The 25348-nt window shown below is 41.7% G+C and overlaps 1 protein-coding gene across 4 annotated transcripts in view; it reads right to left on the minus strand.

Annotated features, from left to right (window-relative positions):
- LOC136145582 (acyl-CoA dehydrogenase family member 10) overlaps positions 1 to 25348 on the minus strand; it is a 46766-nt gene that overhangs the window by 19115 nt on the left and 2303 nt on the right. For all 4 annotated transcript variants that reach the window (XR_010658810.1, XM_065904013.1, XM_065904014.1 and 1 more), the window contains exons 2-11: positions 25069 to 25268; positions 20446 to 20594; positions 18700 to 18894; positions 14824 to 14982; positions 13946 to 14105; positions 12346 to 12487; positions 7501 to 7569; positions 5900 to 6081; positions 1490 to 1640; positions 42 to 187 (exon numbers count right to left, since the gene is read on the minus strand). Coding sequence is in view for 3 of the 4 variants with exons in the window: in XM_065904013.1 (XP_065760085.1) it covers positions 42 to 187; positions 1490 to 1640; positions 5900 to 6081; positions 7501 to 7569; positions 12346 to 12487; positions 13946 to 14105; positions 14824 to 14982; positions 18700 to 18894; positions 20446 to 20594; positions 25069 to 25255 (1540 nt within the window). In the remaining variant the exon portion in view is untranslated. The remainder of the gene's footprint in view (positions 1 to 41; positions 188 to 1489; positions 1641 to 5899; positions 6082 to 7500; positions 7570 to 12345; positions 12488 to 13945; positions 14106 to 14823; positions 14983 to 18699; positions 18895 to 20445; positions 20595 to 25068; positions 25269 to 25348) is intronic.

Raw genomic sequence — 25348 nt, forward strand, 5'->3', positions numbered from 1 at the left:
TGGAGGCGGCTCCATCCACACTCCCCAGCAGCAGTTCCTACCTGGCTGAATGGGAAAACCGGACGGCAGGTAGTGAGCCAGGCAGTTGTAGGCCACATCGGCAAGGGGGTCGCCTAAGGTAGAAAGCTCCCAGTCCAGGACAGCAACCACCTCGGCAGTTTCCGGATGGAACAGCAGGTTGTCCAGTCTGAAGGAGCCGCAAGGAATGGAGACAGCACTAAGAGAACTGACCACTGGGGGGTGTTCCATGCTGAGTGTGTGTTTTGTTGGCCCCTCCAAACACACTTCCCACCCCGCTGTGCCCCATGTGCCCAGAAGCCTGAAAGGGCCGCATCCACCAGCCCCCTTGCCCTCTGGCTCAGCCAATGGGGATACCAACAGGTAATGGGAAGGGGGCCTGTATATTAATTCCCCAGCCCCTTCTCAGCACAAGGCCAAGGGACAGCTGTGTTCCTCTCCCAAGGGCCACAGCTTTGGTGAGGCAGCCCTCGCCACATAGAGACAGTATCCAGGTTCTGGTAATTCTCCTTCCCTGAGATGGTTTTAAAACAGGTCTGCAATTTTTTGACACTCCTGCCACAAAAGGAAGAGTCTGATCCTTCACCTTTGGAAGCATCTCACTTTTAACAATTACGATGCAGGTGGAAGTGGTGCCGAGTGACTCCCAAGACAAGGACAGAAAAGGTGATCAGCTCCCACCTGGCTCTCTCCCCTCAGAATACACACCTTTGCAGCCCTGAGCTGCCAGGTAAGAAGTCCAACTACCCAGAAGATACTATACTGGAGAGTACGTGTGTGTGCAGTTGCTCAGTTGTGTCCTACTCTTTACGACTCCATGGACTGTAGCCCACCAGGCTCCTCTGTCCATAGAATATCCCAGGCAAGAGTACTTGAGTGGGTTACCATTTCCTCCTCTAGGACATCTTCCCATCTCAGGGATTGAACCCACATCTCCTGCATTTCCTGCACTGGCGGAGAGATTCTTTACCACTGAGTCACCTGGGAAGCCCCATACTGAAGAGACTAGTTGAGAAACCATAGATATACAGAGAGAGATTCAGGGAGCCCAGCTCTCCTCTGCCCCCGTGCAGATGTGAGTGAGCCATCAGGCGATTTCAGCCCCTGGCCTTAAAGTCACTCCAACAAGCCATCTTGTCCCCAGACTGTAGACTCATGAGTAAGATCATTGCTGTGGCTGTTGACAGCAATGCAGTTTTGGAGGTGTGTGTCCTGCAGTAGTTACAACTGGAGCCCGTGCTTGCGCCCTCGGACCTGGGGGTGGTACTAACTCTTGCTGTGGCAAAGGCCCCAAATGTCAATAGTGTCAAAGCTGACAAACCCTTCCTTAAAGACCACGCACAGGGAGATAATTGTGCATGGATAGTTGTCAGCAGTAAACTGGGGCAAGACCAGCTGCTTCTTTCCCCTTCAAATGCCCTTCTCATCACTTTCCACATCTAAATATCAACCCTTCTCATGCTGAGTTGACCTGAAGTCCCCGTGCACCACTGTGGTCCGCTGCTGCCTGGGAAGGTGGAGGGGCAGCCACTCGATGAGCCTCTCCATTGCTGGAATGGTGCTGGTTTCTGAGGCTCGATACTGCTTGATCCATGTTTGCACCTGACGTGCAATATAGTCCCCTGAGGGAAAGAAGATTAGAATATGGTGTACCATTTCAACAAACTCCAAAGGTTTCAGAAATCAACCACTACGTGAAGCCCTTTGTAATGTCTGAGGCATCTTCATCCCATGACTGGAGAATTTTCCACCTGATGCTCCTGCTCTCTCAACTTGGAAGCCACTGCTATTTTGTCTTGGCTGGATCTGTGTGATCTGGGCATTGTTCCCAGCCACACAGCCCTCTGGGCCTGATCTCTGGCCCTCTCAGAGATCCTATAAGCTTCCTATCAGCCTTTAATAAATCCTTTATTAGCTAGAGGACAGTGCGTGGCTAAGAGCATGGACACTGAGATAGATGGTCTCAGTTTGGTTCCCGCCCTGCCATTCTCTGTGTGGTCTCAGGTAGGTTACTTTATGTCTCTATGCCCCTGTTCCTCATCAGTGAGGTGGCCCTCATTAGAGTTGTTGGGAGGATAAAATATGTAAGGGCCCTGCAACTGTTCTTGGCATGTAGTAAGTAATACATGAGCATTTGCTATTATTCAGCAGTTTATTAAGAAACCCAGAGTTACCACAGTTGAGGAACTTGCAAGTTATGGGACCATAGACTAGAAGCAAGTTCTGGAGTTACCTGGCTCACAGTTAAGCTTTTCAAATGATTTAACTTTTCTAAACCTCCATTGCTTCATCCGTATAATCAGTGTACTGATACCTATATTCCCTAGGACCGTTGTGAAGGACAAATGAAATCCATATATAACATGCCAAACACAGAAGGCTGCTCAATGAATAATGGCATTACTGTCACCATCATTGCTGTCAAATGACAATTATTGTCATTATTAATAATAAACAACATACCAGGTCCAAGCTCTAAGTCAAGCCCTCACCCCTCATCTGAGAAAAAAATGTTTCCCAGGAGCTTGAGGACAACAATAGAGAGATTGGGCTCCTTCCATGGAGTCAACTGCACACTCGGAGCATCCATTCACCTGTCATTAGAATGATCCAGCAGAGCTGTAAGAGGCGTGATCAAAACCCAAGGAATTCAACCCAAAACAAATCAAGCCTTGAGAACTAACTTTCAGTTTTCAGAATTATAGCAAGTAGAAGTCAGCAGTAAATGAAACCATAATCAAAATAAACCTATAATACACTTACCTGGTACCTTTAAAAACTCATTTTAAAAAATTGGTGAGGGGGTTGCTCTAGACTCTCCAATCAGATCCTGATTTGGAAAACAAAACCCAAAAAACCTTGCTTATAAAAGGAGGAATAATGAGGAAATCGAATATGGACTGGGTCTTAGATATTCTGAGAAAATGGTAAATTTTCTTAGATGTGATAAGGGTGCTGGGGGATGCTCTTATTATTAGGAAATGCATACTAAAGCACTTAGGAGTCAAGTGTCAGGGTCTCTTAATCATGCAGATAGATAAATACAGAAAGAGATAAATGAATATGACAAAAGTTAGTCATTCTTAAAATCAGTCATGGGATATAGTTATTCACAGCACTACTGAATGTTTCTATAAGTTTGAAAATTATCATAAGAAATCAAATACTAAAGCCTCTAGGAGCTGAACCTTTGCTGAAGGAGCCCCTCAGGTTAATCTACGTGGATTTAGGATGTCCCCCGTCCCCCAAGCACACACCACCCCAGTGCTGCACACACTCCCTTCTTGTGGGAAGCAGGTGCAGCTGTCCCTGTGTCTCTGCTCTGTTGGCCACTGGCCTCAAGCAGGCCTGCCAAGGAGACACCCTTCCTCCCCAAAGCAGCCTGCCCTCTGGGATGAAAAAAGGGAATTATGCTCTCTACAGGTCCTTGGTGGAAAGTTTCTTTGTGATAACTTGATTGGACCTAAAGGGATCTTTGTCAAAAGTTCCTTTTCATCAGAAATCATGTTTATGTGCTTTTCCCTTACAAATTTATATTTGTTCTCTTCAATAAATCATATATTCACCTGGTTCAAAATTTAAGTGACAAAAAGGTGTACAATAAATCCCCAATCCCCTGCCCAGCCACTCAGCCCTTTTTCCCCAAAGGTAAACCATGTGACCAATTTCTTAGGCATCCTCTTGGGGATATTCTTCACATGTGCAAATAAATTAAATTTATTTAAATGTACCAATTTTACACAAATGGTGTATTAGCTATACACAGCCTGTGCCCTGCCCAGCAGCAGGATTCCTAACATAACTTAAGAAATTACAGGATACTTGAAAAGAGTATCTGATGGCCCTGTAGCTGGACCAGTGAATATGAAATCTGAGGAAGCTGCTTTATGTAATAAGCCTCAAGACATAGCCAGCAGCCCAGGAGCCTGACCCTGAGTTATACAAAATCAGACCAGATTTCTGCTTCGTCTCTTTGTCAACCTAATAGGTCAGTGGAAAGTATATCAGAATGGTCCACTTTAAAACTAAAAGGCAAAGGATCCACTCAGTGCATAGAAGAGCCCTCCTTAAGCTGTTCTCTCTTCACTGTACAATTGGATGTCACACCGCCCACGGCTTCATGTGACAGCGGCTTTGTCCATTCACAGCACTGGGACAGCTGCCATCTCCTTTGCTTTTCATATCAACGCTGTGAGAGGGGCAGGGCAGGGCTTTTTTACTCAACCTCTATTCTTGAGAAAACTATGACAAAGTAATGGGGCTTGCCCAAGGTCACCCCACAAATCAGCATCTAACTTCTGTTCCAGGGCTCTTTCCATCCTGAAACAACAGATCCATATAGGCAACATCTGTTGTCTTTGCCTACTGGCCCTTTTACTAGTAACTAGGGCTTCAGATGAAATATAGGATGCTCAGTTAAGTTGAAATTTTGGGTCAGTTCAGTTCAGTCACTCAGTCGTGTCCAGCTCTTTGCGACCCCATGAACTGCAGCACGCCAGGCCTCCCTGTCCATCACCAACTCCCGGAGTTTACCCAAACTCATGTCCATTGAGTCGGTGATGCCATACAACCATCTCATCCTCTGTCGTCCCCTTCTCCTGCCCTTAATCTTTCCTAGCATCAGGGTCTTTTCAAATGAGTCAGCTCTTTGCATCAGGTGGCCAAAGTATTGGAGTTTCAGCTTCAACATCAGTCCTTCCAATGAACACCCAGGACAGATTTCCTTTAGGATGGACTGGTTGGATCTTCTTGCAGTCCAAGGGACTCTCAAGAGTCTTTTCCAACACCACAGTTCAAAATTTTGGATAGACAACAAATAAATTATTATAAATATCTTCCAGTGAGACCACCGAGATGGAAGGGGAACTCCACTAAATTGGTAATTCTGGTCAAAAATTAGCATTTGATACAGATCTGGCTACAAGTGGAAAGGGTAGAGAACTCCCTCTATTGTGACTGGGTAGTCAGCAAGCCTCCTATGTGGTAGCAAAGTTTCTCAAACGCTTAGTTTTGAGGCCTCACATCGTGTGCCTACAGAGTGATAGAATTTTAGGAAACTTGGTAAGAATATGTCAGGAAGTTGATGTACATTGGATACATACTGCAGCATTTGATACAGTCCTAGAAGAATAGGCATGCTTTAGTTAAAAGCAGAGAAAGAACAAAATACAGCTTACTGAGATTCTTTTTAACCACGGTCTGGAATGCATTGAGAGTCAGATAATTTTGAATGCGCAGGGCAAAGTGAAACTCTGTGGCTCATGCTAAAGTATCTGCATGCAAAAGCATGGAGATAGTTGTGATGGTGGTTATAAAGCTGTGTGCATTTGTCAAAATTCATAAAATGCTACCTTTCAATACAACTGACTTCCAAAAAAAAAAGGAAAAGGGAAATCCTGACAACACCAAGTGTTTACAAGGATGAGTAACAACTGGAGCTCTCAGAAAATTTAAAAAATAAAATAAAGAAAAGAGCAGCAACAAATTATATAATACAATGGCATTAAAAAAAATTTTACCCCTGTTGAAAAGAACATTTAGAGGAAATGGTAAAAAAAAAAAAAGAAATGGAGAAGAAAATACATATCTTAAGTACTTTTGGCCAGTCAGTATCAGAAAAAAAAGAAAGATTTAAATAATACAGTGAGATAAAATTTGCAGGGAAAAGAGATTCTATAGTCCATGGAGCGATTTATCTCAGGACAAAACATCTAAGTAAACAACACCTCCACTAAAATGAAAGTGTATTTTCAATTAGGAAGCTAACAAGCCCACCTCACATTTACCAATGGTGCCTTAAAATCCTGGCACAATGGAAATCCAGAAAGCAGAGGACCAGTGAGGAAACATCAGCACAGAAGACAAGGGGCCCCGTGCTCACCGTGTTTCCCATAGTCTTCCAGGCCTGCAGCCTTGAGGTCCACACTGTGAATCTTGCACAAGACTCTGTTCATGGCAGTGTAGATGGCCCGCCTCTGGCTGGGCTCCAAGCCTGGCAGAGAGGGGTCTTTGTAGATGAGGCCTGGACAGTATTCCATCAGATAGAAGGGGGTACCAACGACACTGGGAGGGACACAAACAGGGTGTTTCAGCGGCCCGTGCTGTGGCAGGCTGTTAGGGCACTGCTCTGTCCTGTGTGTAAGCTGTAAGTGCTGGGCGGGAGTTCAGACTCAGTACTGGAAACTTCCTTTTTCCTCTGCATAGAAGTGGAAGTTGGAAGTACTCTTTCCCCAAACTAAGCCACACATAAACACTCCTGTCTACACTTCCTTGCCAGCCTGCCTCTCTTCTCTTTGGAATCTACTCGGAATGGGATTGTCATAATACAGGAAAGCAGCATGTTGGGTCAGGGGGTGGGGGGTCAGGTCTGGAGTCACACAGAACCAGGCTTAAGTCCCACCTCTGCCCTTCCTAGAATTGTGATCCTGAGGAACATATTAAACCTCTCTGAGCTTTGTTTTTACTAAATCTATAAAGCTTCAAAGAATAGCTATAAGAATTAAGGGAGCAATATATAGGGAATGCCTGGCATATGTGTCTGGTTCCATGAGGGTTCAATAAATATCTCTTCTTGTTGTTGATGTTATTTTCATCATTATTTAGTGAAATGAATGACATATACAACACCCCAAAGTATTAAGGTGACACACCAAAATGTCATTAATCAATCTTTTCGTCATTACTAGAAATCAGTTTAGTACTCTGAAAAGTTGTTTTGAAAATTCTGTTATAAATATTCATCCTGACTTGAAAATTTAAATTATTTTTAGTTTAAGTGTAATACTGCTGCTGGAGTTATGAAAGAACATGTCTTTATTCTTACAAGATGTATGCTGTCTGCAACTTACTTCAAAAGGTTCAGTGAATAACAATTACATACATATGAAATATACTTACTTATAAAACAATTATATAGTTATTTATCAAAACAGTAAATTAGAAAATGTTTACATAATTATTATTTCTATAAAATTATTTTGTCTATATCATACACTTACATACACACACACACACACATATATATATATACACAGAAAGCAAATGTGACAAAATGTTAACAAATGTTTTCATCTAGATGAAGTGTAAATGGGTGCTCACTGTACTGTTTTTTCCTCTTTCAACTTCTGTGCATGTTTCAAATTTTTCATAATTAAAAAATCAGGAAAAAAGAGACTCAGAAAGTATATTATAATGCAATTCAAAAACAGTTTAGAAAGCCCCCAGTAAAAAAATTAATTAAAACAAACAACATGAAGCTAGATGGACATATGCTCTTTAAATGTTAGAAAAGATGTTTCCTACCAATTCTCACAAAAGCAGGCATTTATCTTTCAGGATAACTTAAACCACTCTAGGGGAGGTTGCTATAAAATCTCTTTTCTACTCGAATTTTACTTGTCTTTAGCAAACTAGAATTTGAGTTAATATATGGACTTTTCTATAGCTTGAATATACAATGGAAAAAATAAATCTGAACATTACCTTGAGTCTTCACAAAGGTCAAGAACTTTGGGGACAGGGACTCCAGCATTTGCAAGGGCTTTCATTATCCTGACAGAACAAAGATGAGAGACACTGCTGAATGAGGTGATCAGATTTTCTTGAAATTATTTTTCTATTTTAAAATGGTACATGCAAAAATCAAAATGGAATGCTAAACTTTAAAAATTTCAATTGACCCAAGAAGGCAAAAAGGCAAGGAGAACAGAAGAGAAATGGGACAAAGATCTAATAGGAAAATCATAGACCTGAGTCAAATATATTGATAATTACATTTAATTTAATAGCGTAAGCATTCCAATTAAAAGACAAAAATTGTCCTACTGAATACAAAAGCAAGACTTAATATGCTTTAACTATAAAAACATAGAAAAAATGAATAAAATATGAAAGGATGGAAAGAGAAGTTCCATGAAATTGGTGACCATAAGAAAGCTGGTGTAACTATATTAATATCAGAAAAAGAGACTTAAGACAAAAAGAACTACTAGAGATAAAGAGGAACATTTCAGAACAATGCAAGAGTTAATTCACCAGGAAGATATTATAATCATAAATGTGTATGTGCCTTAAACAACAAGGCCCTACTGTATAGCACAGGGAACTCTAGTCAATATTCTGTGACAAACCACAATGGAAAAGACTATGCAAAACAATATATATGTATGACTGAGTCACTCTGCTATATAGCAGAAATTAAACATAACATTAAATCAAATATACTTCAATTAAAAAAATAAAAAACCATAAATGTGTATGTGCCTAATAACAGAGCTTTAAAATACCTGAAGTAAAAATTTCATTATTAAAGACAGTAATGGACAAACTGACAATCATAACTGAGACTTTAGAATGCCTTTCTCATTAACTGACTTTATCAGACTAACTAGAAGTAGTACGATAAGAACAACACTACCAACCAACTTGATCTGATGGACAGTTCTGTAACACTCACACAACATCCACAGGATGTACGTTCTTTATGAGGGCACACAGTACAGTCACCAAGATTTATCATGTAATGGTCCATAAAATAAGTCCTAAAAGTTTCCAAGTATCAAAATCTTAGTATTTCCAAGACCTTAATGGAATTAAGTGTAAGTGTTAGTCGCTCAGTCATGCCCGACTCATTGCGCCCCCATGGACTGCAGCCCACCAGGCTCCTCTGTCCATGAGATTTTCCAGGCAAGGATACTGGAGTGGGTTGCCATTTCCTTCTCCAGGGATCTCCCCAACCCAGGGATCGAACCCAGGTCTCCTGCACTGCAGGCAGATTCTTTACCAACTGAGCTACATTCCTTGACAATGGAATTAAAGGAACATTAAAAAACATTAAAAAACTGTAATAATAATAATAATACATGTCAAAACTTGTGGGATGCAGATGTGCTTAGAAAGTGATTCATAACTTTGAAAGCTCATGTTAGGAAAGAAGGAAAATGTAAATCATTTACATTTACAAAATGTAAGGTTATAGCTAAGAAGGTAAAAATACATCCACAGTAAGCAGATGGAAAGGAATAAAACTCTGAGGAAAACTAAATGAAATAGAAAATAAACAGAAAAATTAATAAAACTAAGCATTTGTACTCTTCAACACAACGATAAATCCTTAAGTACCCTGAAGAAAGAGAGAGAGAAAATACAAATTATCAGTCAATTGCAGGAATCGTAAAGAGGGGACATCACTAGAAATCCTACATACATTAAAAGGATAGTAAGGGAATATTTTGAACAATAAATTTAATTGTTCATATGAAGCGGACATATATAACTTTATATATATTTATAACATAATTTTATATATTTTAAAATATAAATGGATAAATTCCTTGGAAATTACAACTTCCAAAGCTAAGGTAAGATGAAATAAAAGACCTAAATAATCCAAAATTTATTGAATTGAACCCATAAGCAAAAACCTTTTCCTAAAAAAACTCCAGGCCCAGATGAGTTTACTGGTAAATTTTACTGAAACATATAAGGAAGACATTTTTTAAATAGAAAAATAATTAGTCTTATCACCAATAACTGATTCTCCTGCTTTTGCCTGCCTGATGTCCTTTTCATGTTCTAACATTAATACCTTAGACATTCCTTTGGGAAACAACTCTCCCCAGCTGTAGTTCACATGCTTTGGGTGACAGTGATTCAACCCTGATTTCAGGGTTGAGCACATGAGCCAGATTTGGCCAATCTGAACAATGCATCCTCCTAACCACAGAGACTGGTTCAGGAGCAAACTTGTGACCCATATTAGGCCAGTAAGTCAAACTCAGGAAGTATCCTATAGTGTTCACTCGGGTTATCAAGGAAACAAGTGTTGAGAGATGGAGAGAGAGAACAAATGGGTCCTGGTGACATTATTTGGGCCCTTGGATCCAGCCATACCTGAAAGATTTAGATAATGAAGTCAATACATTTTACCACTTCTCCTTCACTTTTTTGAATAAACTTAAATCAGGCTAGGTGGGTTTCTGTCATTTAACAATTTGTACTGACAAACCACCAAAACGTGATAACAGTAAGTTTTTTGGTGTGTTCCTTTCCAATATTTTTGTTTCAATGTATGCTGCTGCTGCTAAGTCACTTCAGTTGTGTCTGACTCTGTGAGACCCCATAGACGACAACCCACCAGGCTCCCCCGTCCCTGGGATTCTCCAGGCAAGAACACTGGAGTGGGTTGCCATTTCCTTCTCCAATGCATGAAAGTGAAAAGTGAAAGTGAAGTTGCTCAGTCATGTCTGACTCTTAGCGACCCCACAGACGGCAGCCTACCAGGCTCCTCCTTCCATGGGATTTTGCAGGCAAGAGTACTGGAGTGAGGTGCCATTGCCTTCTCCTAATGTTTCAATGTATAAGTCTTTACAAAAAAAAAACAGTTAAGACATATATAGTTTGTATCTGTTTTTGCTACATTAAGATTTTATCATATACATTTTATTACAGGCATCCTTTTATTGGCAGCAATCACAGTATAATCATTAAGACAGGGCTATGGAATCCTACCACCCCTGGGTGTGAAGCCAGGCTCCATCCCTCACATACTAGTTATATATCACTAGGCATGTTGCTCAGTTTTTTTAAGCTTCATTTTTCTATAAAACAGCGGTCATAATAGGACTATTATCAGGGGGTTGCTGAGAATTATCTGAATTAACAATACATTCAAAGCATGTATTATAGTGCCTGACACATACTGAACACTCAGTAAGTATTAGCTATTACTATTATTGTTCCAACAAATAGAAATACCAAAGTTTGCAAAATCATTTCTTGATTACTGCGTCTATAGGTTATTTCCATTTTTTTATTGTAAATGACACTGCAGTCAGCATATTAATGCATAAAGGTTTTCTCCCTATTTAGAACTATTTTTTAAAGAGAGATCCTCTATTGGAATTATTAGGTATAAAAATATGACTACCCTGAGGTTTTTACAAATTGTGTTATACTGTTTTCCCAGTTTTCCAAATTTGATTTAGCATTTTATAAGCAGATACATGTTTCATCTTCAAGTGCACATTTTATTCCTTTACTAAAATGGAAATTCTGTGCATTTTGGATTTCTGGATGTCCTTCGAACAGTCCAGAATTCCTCAGAACACTGGGAAGTTGGAGAGAGTCCCCAAGCAGAATGCATACATAAGTGGTAGTTCCACATTTCAGCGTTTTGCTTCTGTAAGCATATTCTATCACATGGGCACATATATAAATATAAATGCTCACACATAGCTATAGGACTTCTGCGGGCTTCACAAATGAACCCCAAAGGCTTCATAAATGTCAGTCATCAGTAGCTGTAATACAGAGAGTCAGACATAAGGAACCAAAAAGTCAGAGGAGAGACAGTAAGTAACAAGAAGAGGCCAAAAGCTAAAATCACATTTTCCTGACTACTCACTGCAACCTTCCTTCTGGAGAACATGATAGGCTGGAAGGAAGGTGGAGGAGGAGGCAGAGAAAGTCTTCTAGGAGAGGAAGCTCCACTCTGGAGCCCAGTCATCACGCTATCACTCACTGTCCAAGGGTTTGGAGCTAGGTTTTTCAACCTACTATGCTTTGTTTTGTTTAATATTTATTTTGACTGTGCTGGGTCTCCATTGCTGTGCATAGGCTTTCTCTAGTTGCAGAGAGTGGGTGCAACTCTCTAGAGTGGTGTGCATGCAGGCTTCTCATTGTGGGGGCTTCCCTTATGGAGCACTGGCTCCAGAGTGCTCAGGCTTCAGTAGTTGCAGCTCCTGGGCTCCAGAGAGTAGCCTCAGTAGCTGTGGCCCCAGGTTTAGTTGCTCCGAGGCATGTGGGATCTGCCCAGACCAAGGATCAAACTGGTGTCCCCTAACCAGTGTTCCCTGCATTGCAAGGGAGATTATTGTCCACTGGACCACCAGGGAAGCCTCAACCTACTATGTTTAAGTTTTCCTATTTGTGAAGCAAGAGATTTTACTTGGGATGGGTTATAACACATTTATTGTTTTAAACATCTTATTATGAAAAATATCAAACATATACAGAAGTAGAAAGATTCATACAAGGAATCCCAGGTTTCAACAACTATCAACTCATGGATAGTTTCAACAACTATCAACTCAACTCTTTGGGCAATAGCCCCATTTAGTAGAATCTCAAAAAGTCTTGTCTCCTACAAGTTTAGTTAGAGAAAACAAGCTCTTAAAATTAGGGGACATGTTCTTATCTGAAATAATCTTGGAGCATCATACTTAAAATTTTAAACATCTCAAGGCACTATGAGGGGTGCTGACTTGCCAGCCCAGGGGTGGGGCTGTGGAGGCTGGGGACAGCACAACCCTCACTCTGAGAATTTACCTGAACTCCCTCTCTACTGCATGCGCGGATGGAAGGAGTGTCCCGGGGGGTTTCTTCCTCAGAACCAGCTGATGGTTAGCCAGCTTGACGTAGTAGGTGGGATTTGACTGCCCGTGATCAAACTGAAGGAGTTCCAATGGGCCTGTAAGTTTGGAAGCAAGGAAAACTCAAACCAGCTCTGGAGAACAGATGTGGACAGAGACTCTTTCTTTCTAATGAGTACTGCACATGGACTAAGAGCATTCTGATTTGGAATGCACTGTAAGGAAAGCATCTCCTCCCTGGGTACCAGACATGACTGGGTCAAATCTCCAATGTCACATTATAATGTAGCAAAGGCCACTGAATTTACATCACAACAATTTTCACTTTGTGCAGGTGTCCAGTTTTGTCCTTCCTGCCTATTTCTGCTCCATGAAAAAAGGCTTACAGTTCTGTTTATCAACCACAAGCACAGTCATGGCAACCCATCTTGCTAACTGGAATGCTTTAAGCCAAGGACAAAAGGTGCCCTTGTGTGTCCCTCACCCCATGCTTGGGCACATCACACCTGATACTAGTGTGACAGCTGAGAGCAGCTCTGCAGAGGCCTGCTTTCAGGAGATGCAATTTCCCATTCCATCAAGCTAAACTGTGAGGTTCCCTTGCAGAAATAGTTTATATAGGGACTCTGCACTTCTGCTCCAGTATCCTTGCCTGAAGAATCCCCATGGACAGAGGAGCCTGGCGGGCTACAGGCCATAGGGTCGCACAGAGTCCGACATGGCTGAGCGACCAGGCACAGCGCAGCACTTCCACTGCAGGGGGCGCCGGAAGGGAAGTTAAGATCCCACAGCCACGAAGCCAAAACAAAACAGCAACAAAAAGAAACAGCCTAATTAGCCCTGGTCTTGTCAATGAGATGAACTTGACACATAAGATTCATCTCACTTGATCAGAAGAACAGGCAGTGGGAGTTTGCCTGAGTTGCCTGGTCTGGTCAGAAAGGCTCCCTCAACTTTGTAAAGGCTCTACAACAATCCATCAAGGGAAAAAATTCCTCACATGAAGCTGCATACAAAGAGTACTTTCAAGGATCAAACTTTATCACCAGGTAAAAATTTCTTCAAAAGTTCATGAAACTATAATAAAAAAAAAAATTTTTTTTTTAAAAAAGGTATTGAAGCACCTGTTTTTCTGAGGGTGGAATATGAAAAAGAAGAGAGGGACCTTTGAAAGATGAAGACAAATTGTCTCATTTTAAACTCATGCAACTTTTTAAGTCATCTTCACAAAACAGGCTGTCATCTCAAAAATATCAGAAAGACCCAAACACCCTAGACACATACTCTAAGTTCTTCTTCCCTGGGACAGCCGTTTGCAGGCAACTGCTGCCACGCCATGGTCTCACATGGAACAAGAGCCAAGTACACTCTGGCACCCATAGAAAAGGAGGTCAGTGCTTTTTCCCAAGCAAAACAGAGCAGCACCTGGGTCTGCACGGCCACCTGGCTACTTTCTTAACCACATGGCATCTTTATATCCAGCATATTCCACTAGAAGAGAAAGGGAGAGCCAGACTGAAAGCCCAGCCTCTACCAAAATGCAGAAACTTAACTACCTGTGGGTTGGGTCCCCAGTAAGTCTTTGAGGTACTTCTCCAAAGCGTCTTTGGGAATTTCCATCGTCTTTCTCACAGGGCGAGTGTTTGGAACAGCCATTCTCAATGGAAATCCCAAAAGAGTTTCCAATTCCTTTACTGCAGTCTCTGGGTCATCAACCTGGTTTCAAAGAGAATATTGAGCATGGATCCCCAGACAACCTTGACCCCTCCTCCTACCTGTTCTCTAAGAGGGTACATTTTTAGAGGAAAATATAAACAAAAGCCAGTTCTCTAAGCAAGAACTTTGGAGCCAGCATAATCAGCTCATGAAAAAGCCTCAGAATGACTTTCCTCCTCCCATTTAATTCCTAACCACATTAAACTCTTTTATCTGCTGGAGAGAGTGCCAGTTAAAAGTTCATTAATACTCCCTTGTGCCAGGAGGGCAAAATATTGTACTGGAGTATCCATTCTGCCCCATCGGCCCGTCAGCTAGTAATGAAAACCTAAACGTAGAAAGCTGAACAGAGACCACCACCCCCTCCCTCAACACACATACACACATGGCTTCTCCTGTTTCAAAGCACTGAGGTGGTCCAAGTGGCTGGTAGTTGAACAGCATCAACAGGTCAGCAGGACTGTCACCCAAAATGTCTTAAGCCTGCCATTCACCTCCCTGTGTAACTCTTTTCTCAAAATGCCTTCTTACTTCCTACTGAAAATACAAGCTGCTAGTCAACTAGACCTCATAATTTAAAAAAAAAAAAAAAAAAAGACTGGCAGCAAGGGCAAGAACCACCAGAGGCAACTCCAACTCTGAGTGTAAGAGGACTGGAAAGAAGTACTTAACACTAGTGCCTGAAGCACAAAGGGGTTCAAAAAACAGTGACCATTACCTTAATGGTGTGAAGACCAAGGCTGGCAGCTGCTTTTAGATTTGGTCCAAGATCGTCAAGAAAGATGGACTCAGAAGGCTGCCGGCCGAGCCGGTCCAAGCACAGTTTGTATATCCTGGGGTCTGGCTTGCAGACACCTTCCAGGCAGGATTCCACGACCTGAGGGAGAGGCCGGAAGGAGAGATGAACATCCCTAAAAGTGGTGTTCCCATGTTATACCCTGGTATGTTTTTTTGAAAAGAAGACCAGAGGGACAGTGGAGATTTGTCATAACAAGTAACTTAAGAGTGTCATAATATAAAATGATGTTGCTTTTTTAAGTGGAGTGACTTGGATATACTCATCAGGAAATTGGAAACACTGATAGCCATCTTACCCATCTTAACAGTAGTTGGAAAACTTAGTGAAACTGGAAGGTGTTCCAAAATGACACAGCATTCTGCTCATGTTAGGTATTGTGGCTGCATGGAACAGAAGAAAAGCTGCACATTTCAGTTTCAGGGTAAGTATTTCACCATGTTTTCAGAAAGAAAGGCAGTATTTACTGTTTTAAAAGAAACATGACTTTAATATCCATATTTCAGAAGTGAAAAAACGAAGAGCTATATTCAACCTAGACAGGACTGACACCAAAGATAGTCAGTGGCCAAGACAGGTTTCATGCAAAGAGCCTCCTCCATCCTGACAGCCTTGCCTCAAACTCTATCTAATCCAGAACTGGTGAGGGGCATCTGAGGGTTCAAGAGAACCCTGAAAAGCTGTCTCAGTGTCAGGTTACCTCTGATCCAGCAACCCCCGTAAGTCCTCTGACATTGACCCCAGGGCTTAATCTCCTGTGAATAGGTCTAAAACAGCCATAGAGGCCTGTAACCAATACTCTCTGGGTCTGTCCTAAGAATAGAACTAAATCCCTTACTCACTCCTGAATTGACCCTTGCTCTCCAAGATCAAGGACAAACCTGCGGGCTCCTCCCTCTCCTCCAAATTCCCACTGTTCAAGGTTGGCGGAGAACTGCCCTTTCGGGTAAGTAAATGTTGAGTAACTTACTCATACTTATTCTTCCCAGTCTCCTAAGGACCTGAATGAGCTAAAAGAAAACAGAAATTCCTTCTGAAGAAAACATCAACAGTGGGTAGTGGAGAAGCCAGGTGTTTCAGACACCAATGAAGGCATCACGTGACAGGAAAGCAGCACATCTGGACAGCCGAGACAAGAGGTGAGAGGGGAGCAAACCCTGGGATCTGGGCCACATCTGGCAAGCAGACACCTCCTCTCAGAGATGATTATATCTGGGAAAGGGGAAAAATTCTTGAGATTTAAATTGGACAACACCCCTGGCCTTTTCCTTGTGTTGTTTTATAAGATAAAAAATTTCTGGGGTTCTGTTTTATGAAAATGTGACACACACCTAACATTCTTGTGCTATATAGTAAAAAAAGCTAGAATGGTAAATCTTAGATCACATGTTCTTTGACAATAAAATATAATGTAAAAGTTTTTACTTAAACAAATTAGAGGACCAAAATTTAAAAGCCACATTCACCTCAGCAGAAACAGAGTCCTATAATATTATTCAAAAGTTTAGGAACAGCCTCCAAAGATGAGGGGGATCATAGGAATGGTTATATTAGCTTTGCGTGCAAGCTAAGTCGCTTCAGTCATGTCCAACTCTTTGTGACCCCATGGACTGTAGCCTGCCAGGCTCCTCTGTCCATGGGATTCTCCAGGCAAGAATACTGGAGTAGATTGCCGTGCCCTCCTCCAGGGGATCTGCCTGACCCAGGGATCGAACCCACATCTCTTATGTCTCCTACAATGGCAGATGGGTTCTTTACCACGAGCACCACTTGGAAAGCCCAGCTTTACTTCTATCAAAATAAATATTTTTCCTCATAGCTTTAGAGGATAAAAACGTAAACTCTTGTTCTTGAGGAAATAGATTTTCAACACTCCAGGTCGCCTGCAGACCTAAAATATGAAAATGGATCAGGAAAAGCTGCCTGAAAGCACCCACCAGAGAGTCTGTGAAGTCTGCATAAACAAGTCCATCGTGTTAAAGAAGCTCACAAATTCTTAGACACTTGAAGGGCCCAGTGTGAGCCTGGACAACTTATTTTGTCCAGATCAAGATAATAATCCCCATTGCCACACTGGAGGGAAGGAATCTCTGAAAACAATCTGCCAGGCACTCTGTGAAGTGCTTTGTATGTATTATACTCTGGGATCCACACAGCCACCCTAAAGAAAGAAAATTGCTGCTCCTGAACCACAGGTGAGGAAACTGTGGTTCAGGGAATCAGAGCTACTGCCCACAGCAAGCTGCAGACAGGATCCAAATACGGCTGAGGTCCCTGAGCCCCCAAAGGGGAGGATGTTTGGAGAAAGGCTGTGCTATGGACAAGCCAGGAAACCAAGAGTCAAAGTGGGTAAGGAGCCAGGCAAGGGTACAGAGGGAAGAGAGCTCTTATCTTGACAAGCTCTGTATAAGGATGAATGAGGAGGTGGGAGGTGAAGAGAGCATTAGGCTGGGTGGTTAATTTCCCATATTTGAACTCTGAATTTCTGCTCGTCTGTTTCACTAGTTGTGTTTTTTTTTTTTTTGGGCCATGCTGCATGGAATGCAGGATATTAGTTCACTAAACAGGGATCGAACCCGCCCCCTGCAGTGAAAGCAGAGCAGGGGACTGCCAGAGAAGTCCTGATTAGATTTTATGTTCTAAAATATCACTATGCAGTAGAAATTTCTACAATGATAGAAATGCTGTATCGCCCTGTCTGAGACAGTAGCCACTAGCCACATGTGGCAGCTGACCACCGGATGTGGTGAATGCATGTTCCTGAGGGCAGGACTTGTGTCAGTCGCATTGAACACAGTGGCCCTTCATGCCCAGCCAGCGCCCAGTACACAGCCACTGCTGTGAAAGAATGTGTTTTCTGACTCAAGTTTAAGCTAGTCATCTATCAGTAACTTCTATCTGTCCCAGGATAATGATAATATACTTCCTTTGAGGAAAATGGGGAGTCTTTCACAGAAGTAACATCCTGGCACAGAAGACCATCTCCTGACTCACAATCTTCTCAGGTACTTTGATAGTCTAGCCCTTCAGACACTGTCCCACACGGCAGCCCCTAGTCATATGCGATGATATACATTTCAGTTGAAATAGAATTTAGTTGCTCAGTGCCACTTGTCACATCTCAAGTGTTTAACAGCCATGTGTGTGACTAGTAGCAACCATATTAGACATTTCCTTTCCTGCAGTAAGTTTGTTTGCTCAGCAATGGTCTAAGGATTAATGCCATAGAAATAGAGGGCGATGGGGTTGGTCTTTGAAAAGGTCAAAGGTGAGGGCTGATCAAAGTACAGATGTTATCTGATGCTGTTGTTGTTGTTGTGTGAGTTCAGTTGTGTGCAACTCTTTTCAACCCCATAAGCTCTAGGCTGCCAGGCTCTCTGTCCACGAAAATTTCCAGGAAAGAATACTGGAATGGGTTGCCATTTCCTACTCCAGGGGCTCTTCCCCACCCAGGGATCGAACCTGCAGCCCTTGTGTCTCCTGCGCTGGCAGGCAGATTCTTTACTAGCTGTGCCACCTGGGAATCCCTGATATCTGATGACTAAGGTTCAAGTTCAGATGAAAGGGAGTCTCTGAAGCTGAGGTTTCACCCAGTTATCAAAGCCCATAAATAACCTTGCTCACAGCTCAGTGATACTTTGCAAGTCCTCCTTCCCACCTATCATGTCTAATCCTAACTCAGTCAACTGTGTGAATAAACAAACCCATTCAAGACCTGCTAAGAGGCAGCGTTAGTGCTGCATCCTAAAGTAAGGACAGAGACTTGATTCAGATTGTTCTGGATCCCTGTCAGCTTACCACATCAAACTGTTTCCGGTCCAAGGGCAAAAAGCTCTTCCCATTGGGAAGATAAAAATTATTGCTCAAGACTGCAGTCTGAAGCCCTTTAGCCCGAATCTGAGTTATGGCCTCAGTCATCACTGGAAACTGCTTCGTCACTCGCTCACTGGTCAGCAGAGAGAAAAAGGAGTCCACGGGCACGGAGGTCTTTGACTAAGATTGGAGGTAGGGAGAGAAGAGAACCAGCCATCATTAAGAACAGCTTATCACCAACACAGAAAAACACATATTCCAGGCTTCCTGCCACAACCCCAGGCCTCTGACTTGCTGCCAAAAGGAATTCTCTCTTTCAGCCCTGGTGCAGAACTTTGCATATAAGGTTGTAAAAAGTTGCTTAGAATTAGAATTACAGTGGTTAGGGAATGGAGCAATTTATATCAATATTCAAGTTAAATGAATTCTTTATTTCACTCATTCATTGTCAATTTCAAAAAGATTCTGAAGACTCTAAGAGGATACATGAAACCCTAAAAAGTGAATTAAGCAGTTGTAATTTAATTTTTCACAAAGGCTCCTCTGTCCATAGGATTTTCCAGGCAAGAGTACTGTAATGGGTTGCCATTTCCTTCTCCAGGAGATCTTCGCGACCCAGGGATCGAACCCAGGTTTCCCGCATTGTAGGCAGACGCTTTACCATCTGAGCCACCAGGGAAGAGCACAATTTAATTTTTAATGACCCAGAGATTTGATGATTCTGCATTGTCTCAGTTTCAGCATGACAAACGGAATGTCAGTTTCTGATCAATTTTTGTGATTTTAAATTCAGTCTCTGTGGGTTTTAAAACCTCTTATTTTATCATGTTTCAAAGTTTGCAATGGCAAGCCTGCTATTTTATACACACACACACTCATTTTAAAACAGCTTTATTGAAATACAATTCATATATCACACAAGTGGCCCATTTAAATTGTAAGATTCAGTGCTTCTTAATATATTCACAAAGGTGTAAAACCCTTAAGACAATCAGTTTTAGCATTTACGTCACCCAAAAAAGAAACATCATACCTATAAGCAATCACTACCCATTCCTCTGCCTCCCTGCCTCCGATTCCCCAATACTCTCAGTCCTAGAAAATAACAACTCTATTTTCTACTTCTATAGATTTATCTGTTCTGGGTATTTCATATAAGTGGAATTGTACAATATGTAGTCTTTGGGGCTGGCTTTCTATGACCTAGCAGAATGTTTTCTATATATATATATAAATATTTATTCATTTACTTAAAATTGTGGTAAGACCACATAACATCATATTCACTGTTTTAACCACTTTGGATAACATTAAGTACATTCATTGTTATCTAACCAAAACCACCATCCATCCACAGAACTTCACTATATTTAAAATTATATATTAGCAATTATATTGTGAAGGTATTGGAGTTAATATAAACAAAGAGCTTAGAACAATGCATAGTCCAGAGAAAGGCTCAATGTTATCACTGCGTTAAACAAGCTTTCTGATCAAAACCATTATGCAACAAGTCCAGCCTCACATAAACAATAGCTAATGTACATAATATTTTTATTTTTCATTTGTGCAGTTAAAATTGAGTACCTGGGGATGGAACAAATAAAATCTTATAATGGGTTATTAGGTTTTCCCTTCTTCATTTTTAGTTTAACCAATTTAATGGATGAGTGTTGCATCCACTATTCTAGACAGAAAGAATATTGAAATTCAAGTGTGTTTATTACTTACAATTTCAGAGCAAAGTCTCCCAAATTCTTGTAAGAAATCTTCTGTTGTTATCTCAGCTCTCATAAATTTCATCCAGGGCCCATTTTCGCCACCTGAGATCAAGGCCTTCACTATAGTTCCAGAAGGGATATGATTCTGTACCTCCCATTCTACCAAAAGTAAAACACATGGTAAGTGAAATGATATATGGACAAACAGCTGAAGTCTGGGGAGCAGGTAATTACCATACAGGTTCTGTGGCATCACTGTGGTGCCAGGTGGGTTCTATTGGGAATTCAGAGAAATTCAGGAAATGGAAAATCTCAGCCTTAGACCTCCCAGGGAACAGCTGCAATAATTTGTGTGACTGAGGGGACACTGCTGCCAAGCATCAGTCCATGCCACCAGCTTGAGATGATGCTGGACACTACATTATGAATTTTCTTCCCTGGTCTCTTATTAGCTGGTTCATATGTATTAGGTCAGGCTTCCCTGGTAGTTCAGAGGTAAAGAACCCACCTACCAATGCAGGAGATGCATTTCATCCTTGGGTTGGCAAGATTCCCTGGAGAAGGGAATGGCAACCCACTCTAGTATTCTTGCCTGGGAAAATTCCATGGACAGAGGAACCTGGCCAACTACAGTTCATGGGCTCTCAAAAGAGTCGGACACGACTTAGCAGCTAACCAACAACAGTCCTGACACATGGTATGGAAGTACATGAGGGAATAAATCAGATTCTGACAGCACTCCAAAACAAACCCTTCATTTTGTAAAGTGTAGTAATCCTTCAGGGCAGTGCAGCTGGTACACTGAAACATTCAAATGGAGGATGGTGTCTTTGAAAAATAAAACTCTGTCCGTAAAGAGCCAAAGCAGTGGATGGATTACTATTATGTACATGGGGAGCGCTGGGATAGCAGATAATTTTTCCTGTACAAGAGGGTTTTCTCTTTCTATAATATACCTGCTTATGGGGCAAAAACATATAGCATCCATAATTATATCTAAGATATAAGATACTTAACACAAAGTTTTTGTTTAATGTAGTAGTGGCTGTGCATTGAAAATATTTCAGACAACACAGAAAAGTATAAAAAAGAAAGCAGAATGACAAAGCAATTCCATTCTTCACAAGTCACCAACGAGACCAACTCAGTATGTCTTCTGAGAACAGCAGGTCTTTTAGAACTCAATCCAAATAATAATACCTCTTTAATTTTACAACTAAAGTTAGAGGAATTTTTAGGATCTTAATAGTTGGCAAGCATGCAAGGAAACCGGCACGCTCCTAGGCTGCTGATGGGGGTGTAAATGAGCACAACCTCTATGGAGTGCAACATGTTAAATGCACATTTACAATTGATGTAGCAATTCTGCTTCTAGGAATTTTTCCCAAAGATATATTTATAAGTGTAAGCAAAGATTATGTATACCACTGTTGGGCAGAACTGCTCACAGTGAAAACTAGAAACTTACATGTATGATAATAAAGGGCTTGTTAAAGTGATCATGGTACATTCATATAATGAAATGCCACATAGATGTTAAAATGTATAAACTAGGTCAAAGGTCAGCAAATTATGGCCTGGGGGCCAAATCTGTCTCCCATCTATTTTTGTGAATAAAGTTTTACTGTAACATAGCCACAACTACTTGTTGACTATTGCTATGGCTGCTGCTGGCTCCAACGTAGAGCTGAATAGTACCCCTCACAGAAAAAGTTTGCCAATTCCTGAACTAGACCTATGCCTGCTGTTGTTGGTTAGTCACTAAGTGGTGTCCAACTCTTTGCAACCCAATGGACTGTAGCCGGCCAGGCTCCTCTGTCCGTGGGATTCTCCAGACAAGAATACTGGAGATCGAACCCACCCCAGAGATCGAACCCACCCCAGAGATCGAACCTGAGTCTCCTGCATTGGTAGGCAGATTCTTTACCACTGAGCTACCTGGGAAGCCCATGCCTACTGATGTAGAAAATTTGGCAAGATATTTTACTAGGTCAGAAAAAAACAAAGGTACATCTAACAGTTTGTATGAAAAGTGAGAGTGTTAGTTAGTTGTGTCCAACACTGTGATCCCATGGACTGTAGCTCACCAAGCTCCTCTGTCCATGGAATTCTCCAGGCAATAATAGTGGAGTGGGAACCATTCCCTTCTCCAGGGGATCTTCCCAACCCAGGGACTGAACCCAAGTCTCCTGCATTGCAGAAAGATTCTTTACTATCTGAGTCACCAGGGAAGCCCAAACTGTTTGTATACCATGACCCAATCAGTGTAGACACAGTACACATACACACACACACGTTCCTGTGTATATATTGGGAATTTTTCGAAGAATAAACAAATTTTTCACAATGATAACCAATGAAGGCTAGAACTGCGGGGAGCAGGTGGTGGTGGCAATAAGAAATTGGACTTTGGAGAAGGAAACAGCAACCCACTCCAGTATTCTTGCCTGGAAAAGTCCATGGACAGAGGAGCCTGGTGGGCTGCAGTCCATGGGGTTACATGACTGAGCATGTGTGCATGAGGGTGGAGGGAGATGGGTTGGTAGCAATAAAGTGGTAGAACTAAAAAAAAAAGAAAAGAAATTGGGCTTTGTATTTTTTTTAATCCAAAGTATTAAATATACTTTTAAAAATAAATAAATAAATAAATATACTTTTAGCATGAACTATTTAATAAATATGGTTGGCATAAGTGAGTTTCTGAACAGAAAAAAAATTAATTAAATCTCTATTTCTCACAATTACAAAAATGAATTCTCAAAAGACTAAATACCCAAATCAGGAAAGGAAAAAAAAAAAAATTCAAAAAGTTAGAAAACAATATACAACATCTTTATGAATGTCAAGGAAAGAAAGACTTCCTTAGCCTAGACACGTTACACTCAAGCCATAAAGAAAAACACAGATGATTTTGATGACAAGAAAAATGAAAATCCTGGTATTGCAAAAACATTATAAGATAAAAACACAAGTCAATGACAACCACAAGCCTTACTAAGTGCTCAAAAGATTTCAGGCACTGCTGAATAACATACCATTTAAAAGTATGAGCAGGATTTGAAAAGGCAGAGGAGGCAAGGAAGGGTAGCTTCAAGCAGAGGGAACAGAACCTGCACAGGAGTATAAACACATTTGGCAATTTTAAAGAGCATCAAATAGTTGAAGGTAGTTGAAATGTGGGCAAATGTTGTGAAAAAAGGACAAAAGAGCTGTTTGTGAGAGGCCCTGGAACCAGTTAAAGCTTCCCGTCTTGAAGGGAAAAACATTGAAGGCACTCAAGGATTTGAAGCAGGAGAGGGAAGGGAGAAGATGTGATGTATATTTTAGAAGGGCAAAAAAAAAAAAAAAAAAAGGGCAGTTCTAAGGGGCTCTGTGGAGGGGGTGTAAAACCCAGAGGCCAGAGGTTGAGTTAGCAGTTAGGAGGCTACTGTATCAAGCAGGTGGGAGAATTTAGGAATATAACATGTGTAGAGGCAGTAGCAGTGGAAAGAAAAAAATAGCTTCTCAAGGTATCCTGGAAAGAGTTGAGAAAATTCCTGCCAAGTGATCTTTATGTTTGCTGTAAAAGCAGAGATTCAGCTATCTGCCAAGGTTTGGTCTGGAGAAGTATGATGGCTCCGAGGGGAGTTTGGAACAGCCCTGTAGTAAATTCAAAAGGAATATCAGTGGAGGAATAGAGAGCCTGAGGGCTCACTTGCAGCTGAGCTAAAAAAAAAAAAAAAAAAAAAAACCTCAACCAGTTAGCAGAGCTCGGTAATTTTTCAACCAGGGGCACAGAAAACCTGACCTTGAGTTGATTTAGCATATAAAACTGCCCAATCAGCAACCACAGTCTGTCAAAAGAACAGAGACCTCTGCTTGGTCCTTCCTGTTGGCCAGAATGCGCATGTGAGGGCAGAAAGTGAAGCAGCCAAACTCACAGCAGAGCAACACAAGGAAAACAGCCCAGGAACTTGATAGCACAGAGCAACACACTAGCCCAAGTCACACACCTGGACTTTCACGTAAAAAACACATTTGACTTCAATCTTGTTTCAGTCAATGTTCTGTTAGGTTTTCTAACACTTCAAGCCAAACAAATCAAACCTAAGTCAGTTCAACTGAGTGCATAAAAAGGTAATACCAGAAGGGGCTGAAAAAGGAAGGATCAGAGCCTAGAGGTTTGTCTTGGAACAAAAGCAGGTGTAGAGGGAGGTTGATGAAGAGGAAAGGTTGTGATCACAGTGGGGAGAGGGGAAGATTTCAGCATTCACAAGTAGTTCTCCAGGAAAGGTAGTTAAATTCTACCTATAACACTGACAATAACAATGACAGCTTGTCATTTATTGAGAATTTCAGATGAGCCAAGCACTCATTCTGCTAATCAAATGCTTTCCATGAATAATCTCACTTAACCATCTCCTAGCACCAAAGATGTACAGATCATTAGCCCTAATTTAATGATGAGGAAACTGACTCAGAGAAGTGAAATCATTTGCCCAAGATCCTCAGCAGCACTAACTGTTGCTTGAAATTTGATTCAAGAGCAAGAATAGCACCCACTGAGACACACTGTCATCTCCCCTCAGCACCCTCCTTTCCCCCACCCCCACGCACACCAGTCTCCAAAGGTGAAGGAGAATGAAGAGCTCACCTGTGGCCACGCTCCCTGGAGAAGGAAGCAGAACTCCACCCATGTCAAAAATCACTGCTCTGTAGGGGCCACCTCCAGAATGCGTCCATCTCCGGGCTCCCGGGCGCCTGCCCTGGACATGTTTCAGGAAGGCCGCCCTCCAAGCCCGCTGGAGCTGGGAGGACTGCAGAAGCCGCCTTAGGCACATGTTGGGGCCAAGGCTGTGAAGCAGAAACAGGACATGGTTAGCCTTCACTGCCTCCAAGGAGACCTCCGTCCTGGCACTCAGGGCGCCACCAGC

This window comes from Muntiacus reevesi, chromosome 13, assembly GCF_963930625.1.
Source record: "Muntiacus reevesi chromosome 13, mMunRee1.1, whole genome shotgun sequence".
Taxonomy (NCBI): domain Eukaryota; kingdom Metazoa; phylum Chordata; class Mammalia; order Artiodactyla; family Cervidae; genus Muntiacus; species Muntiacus reevesi.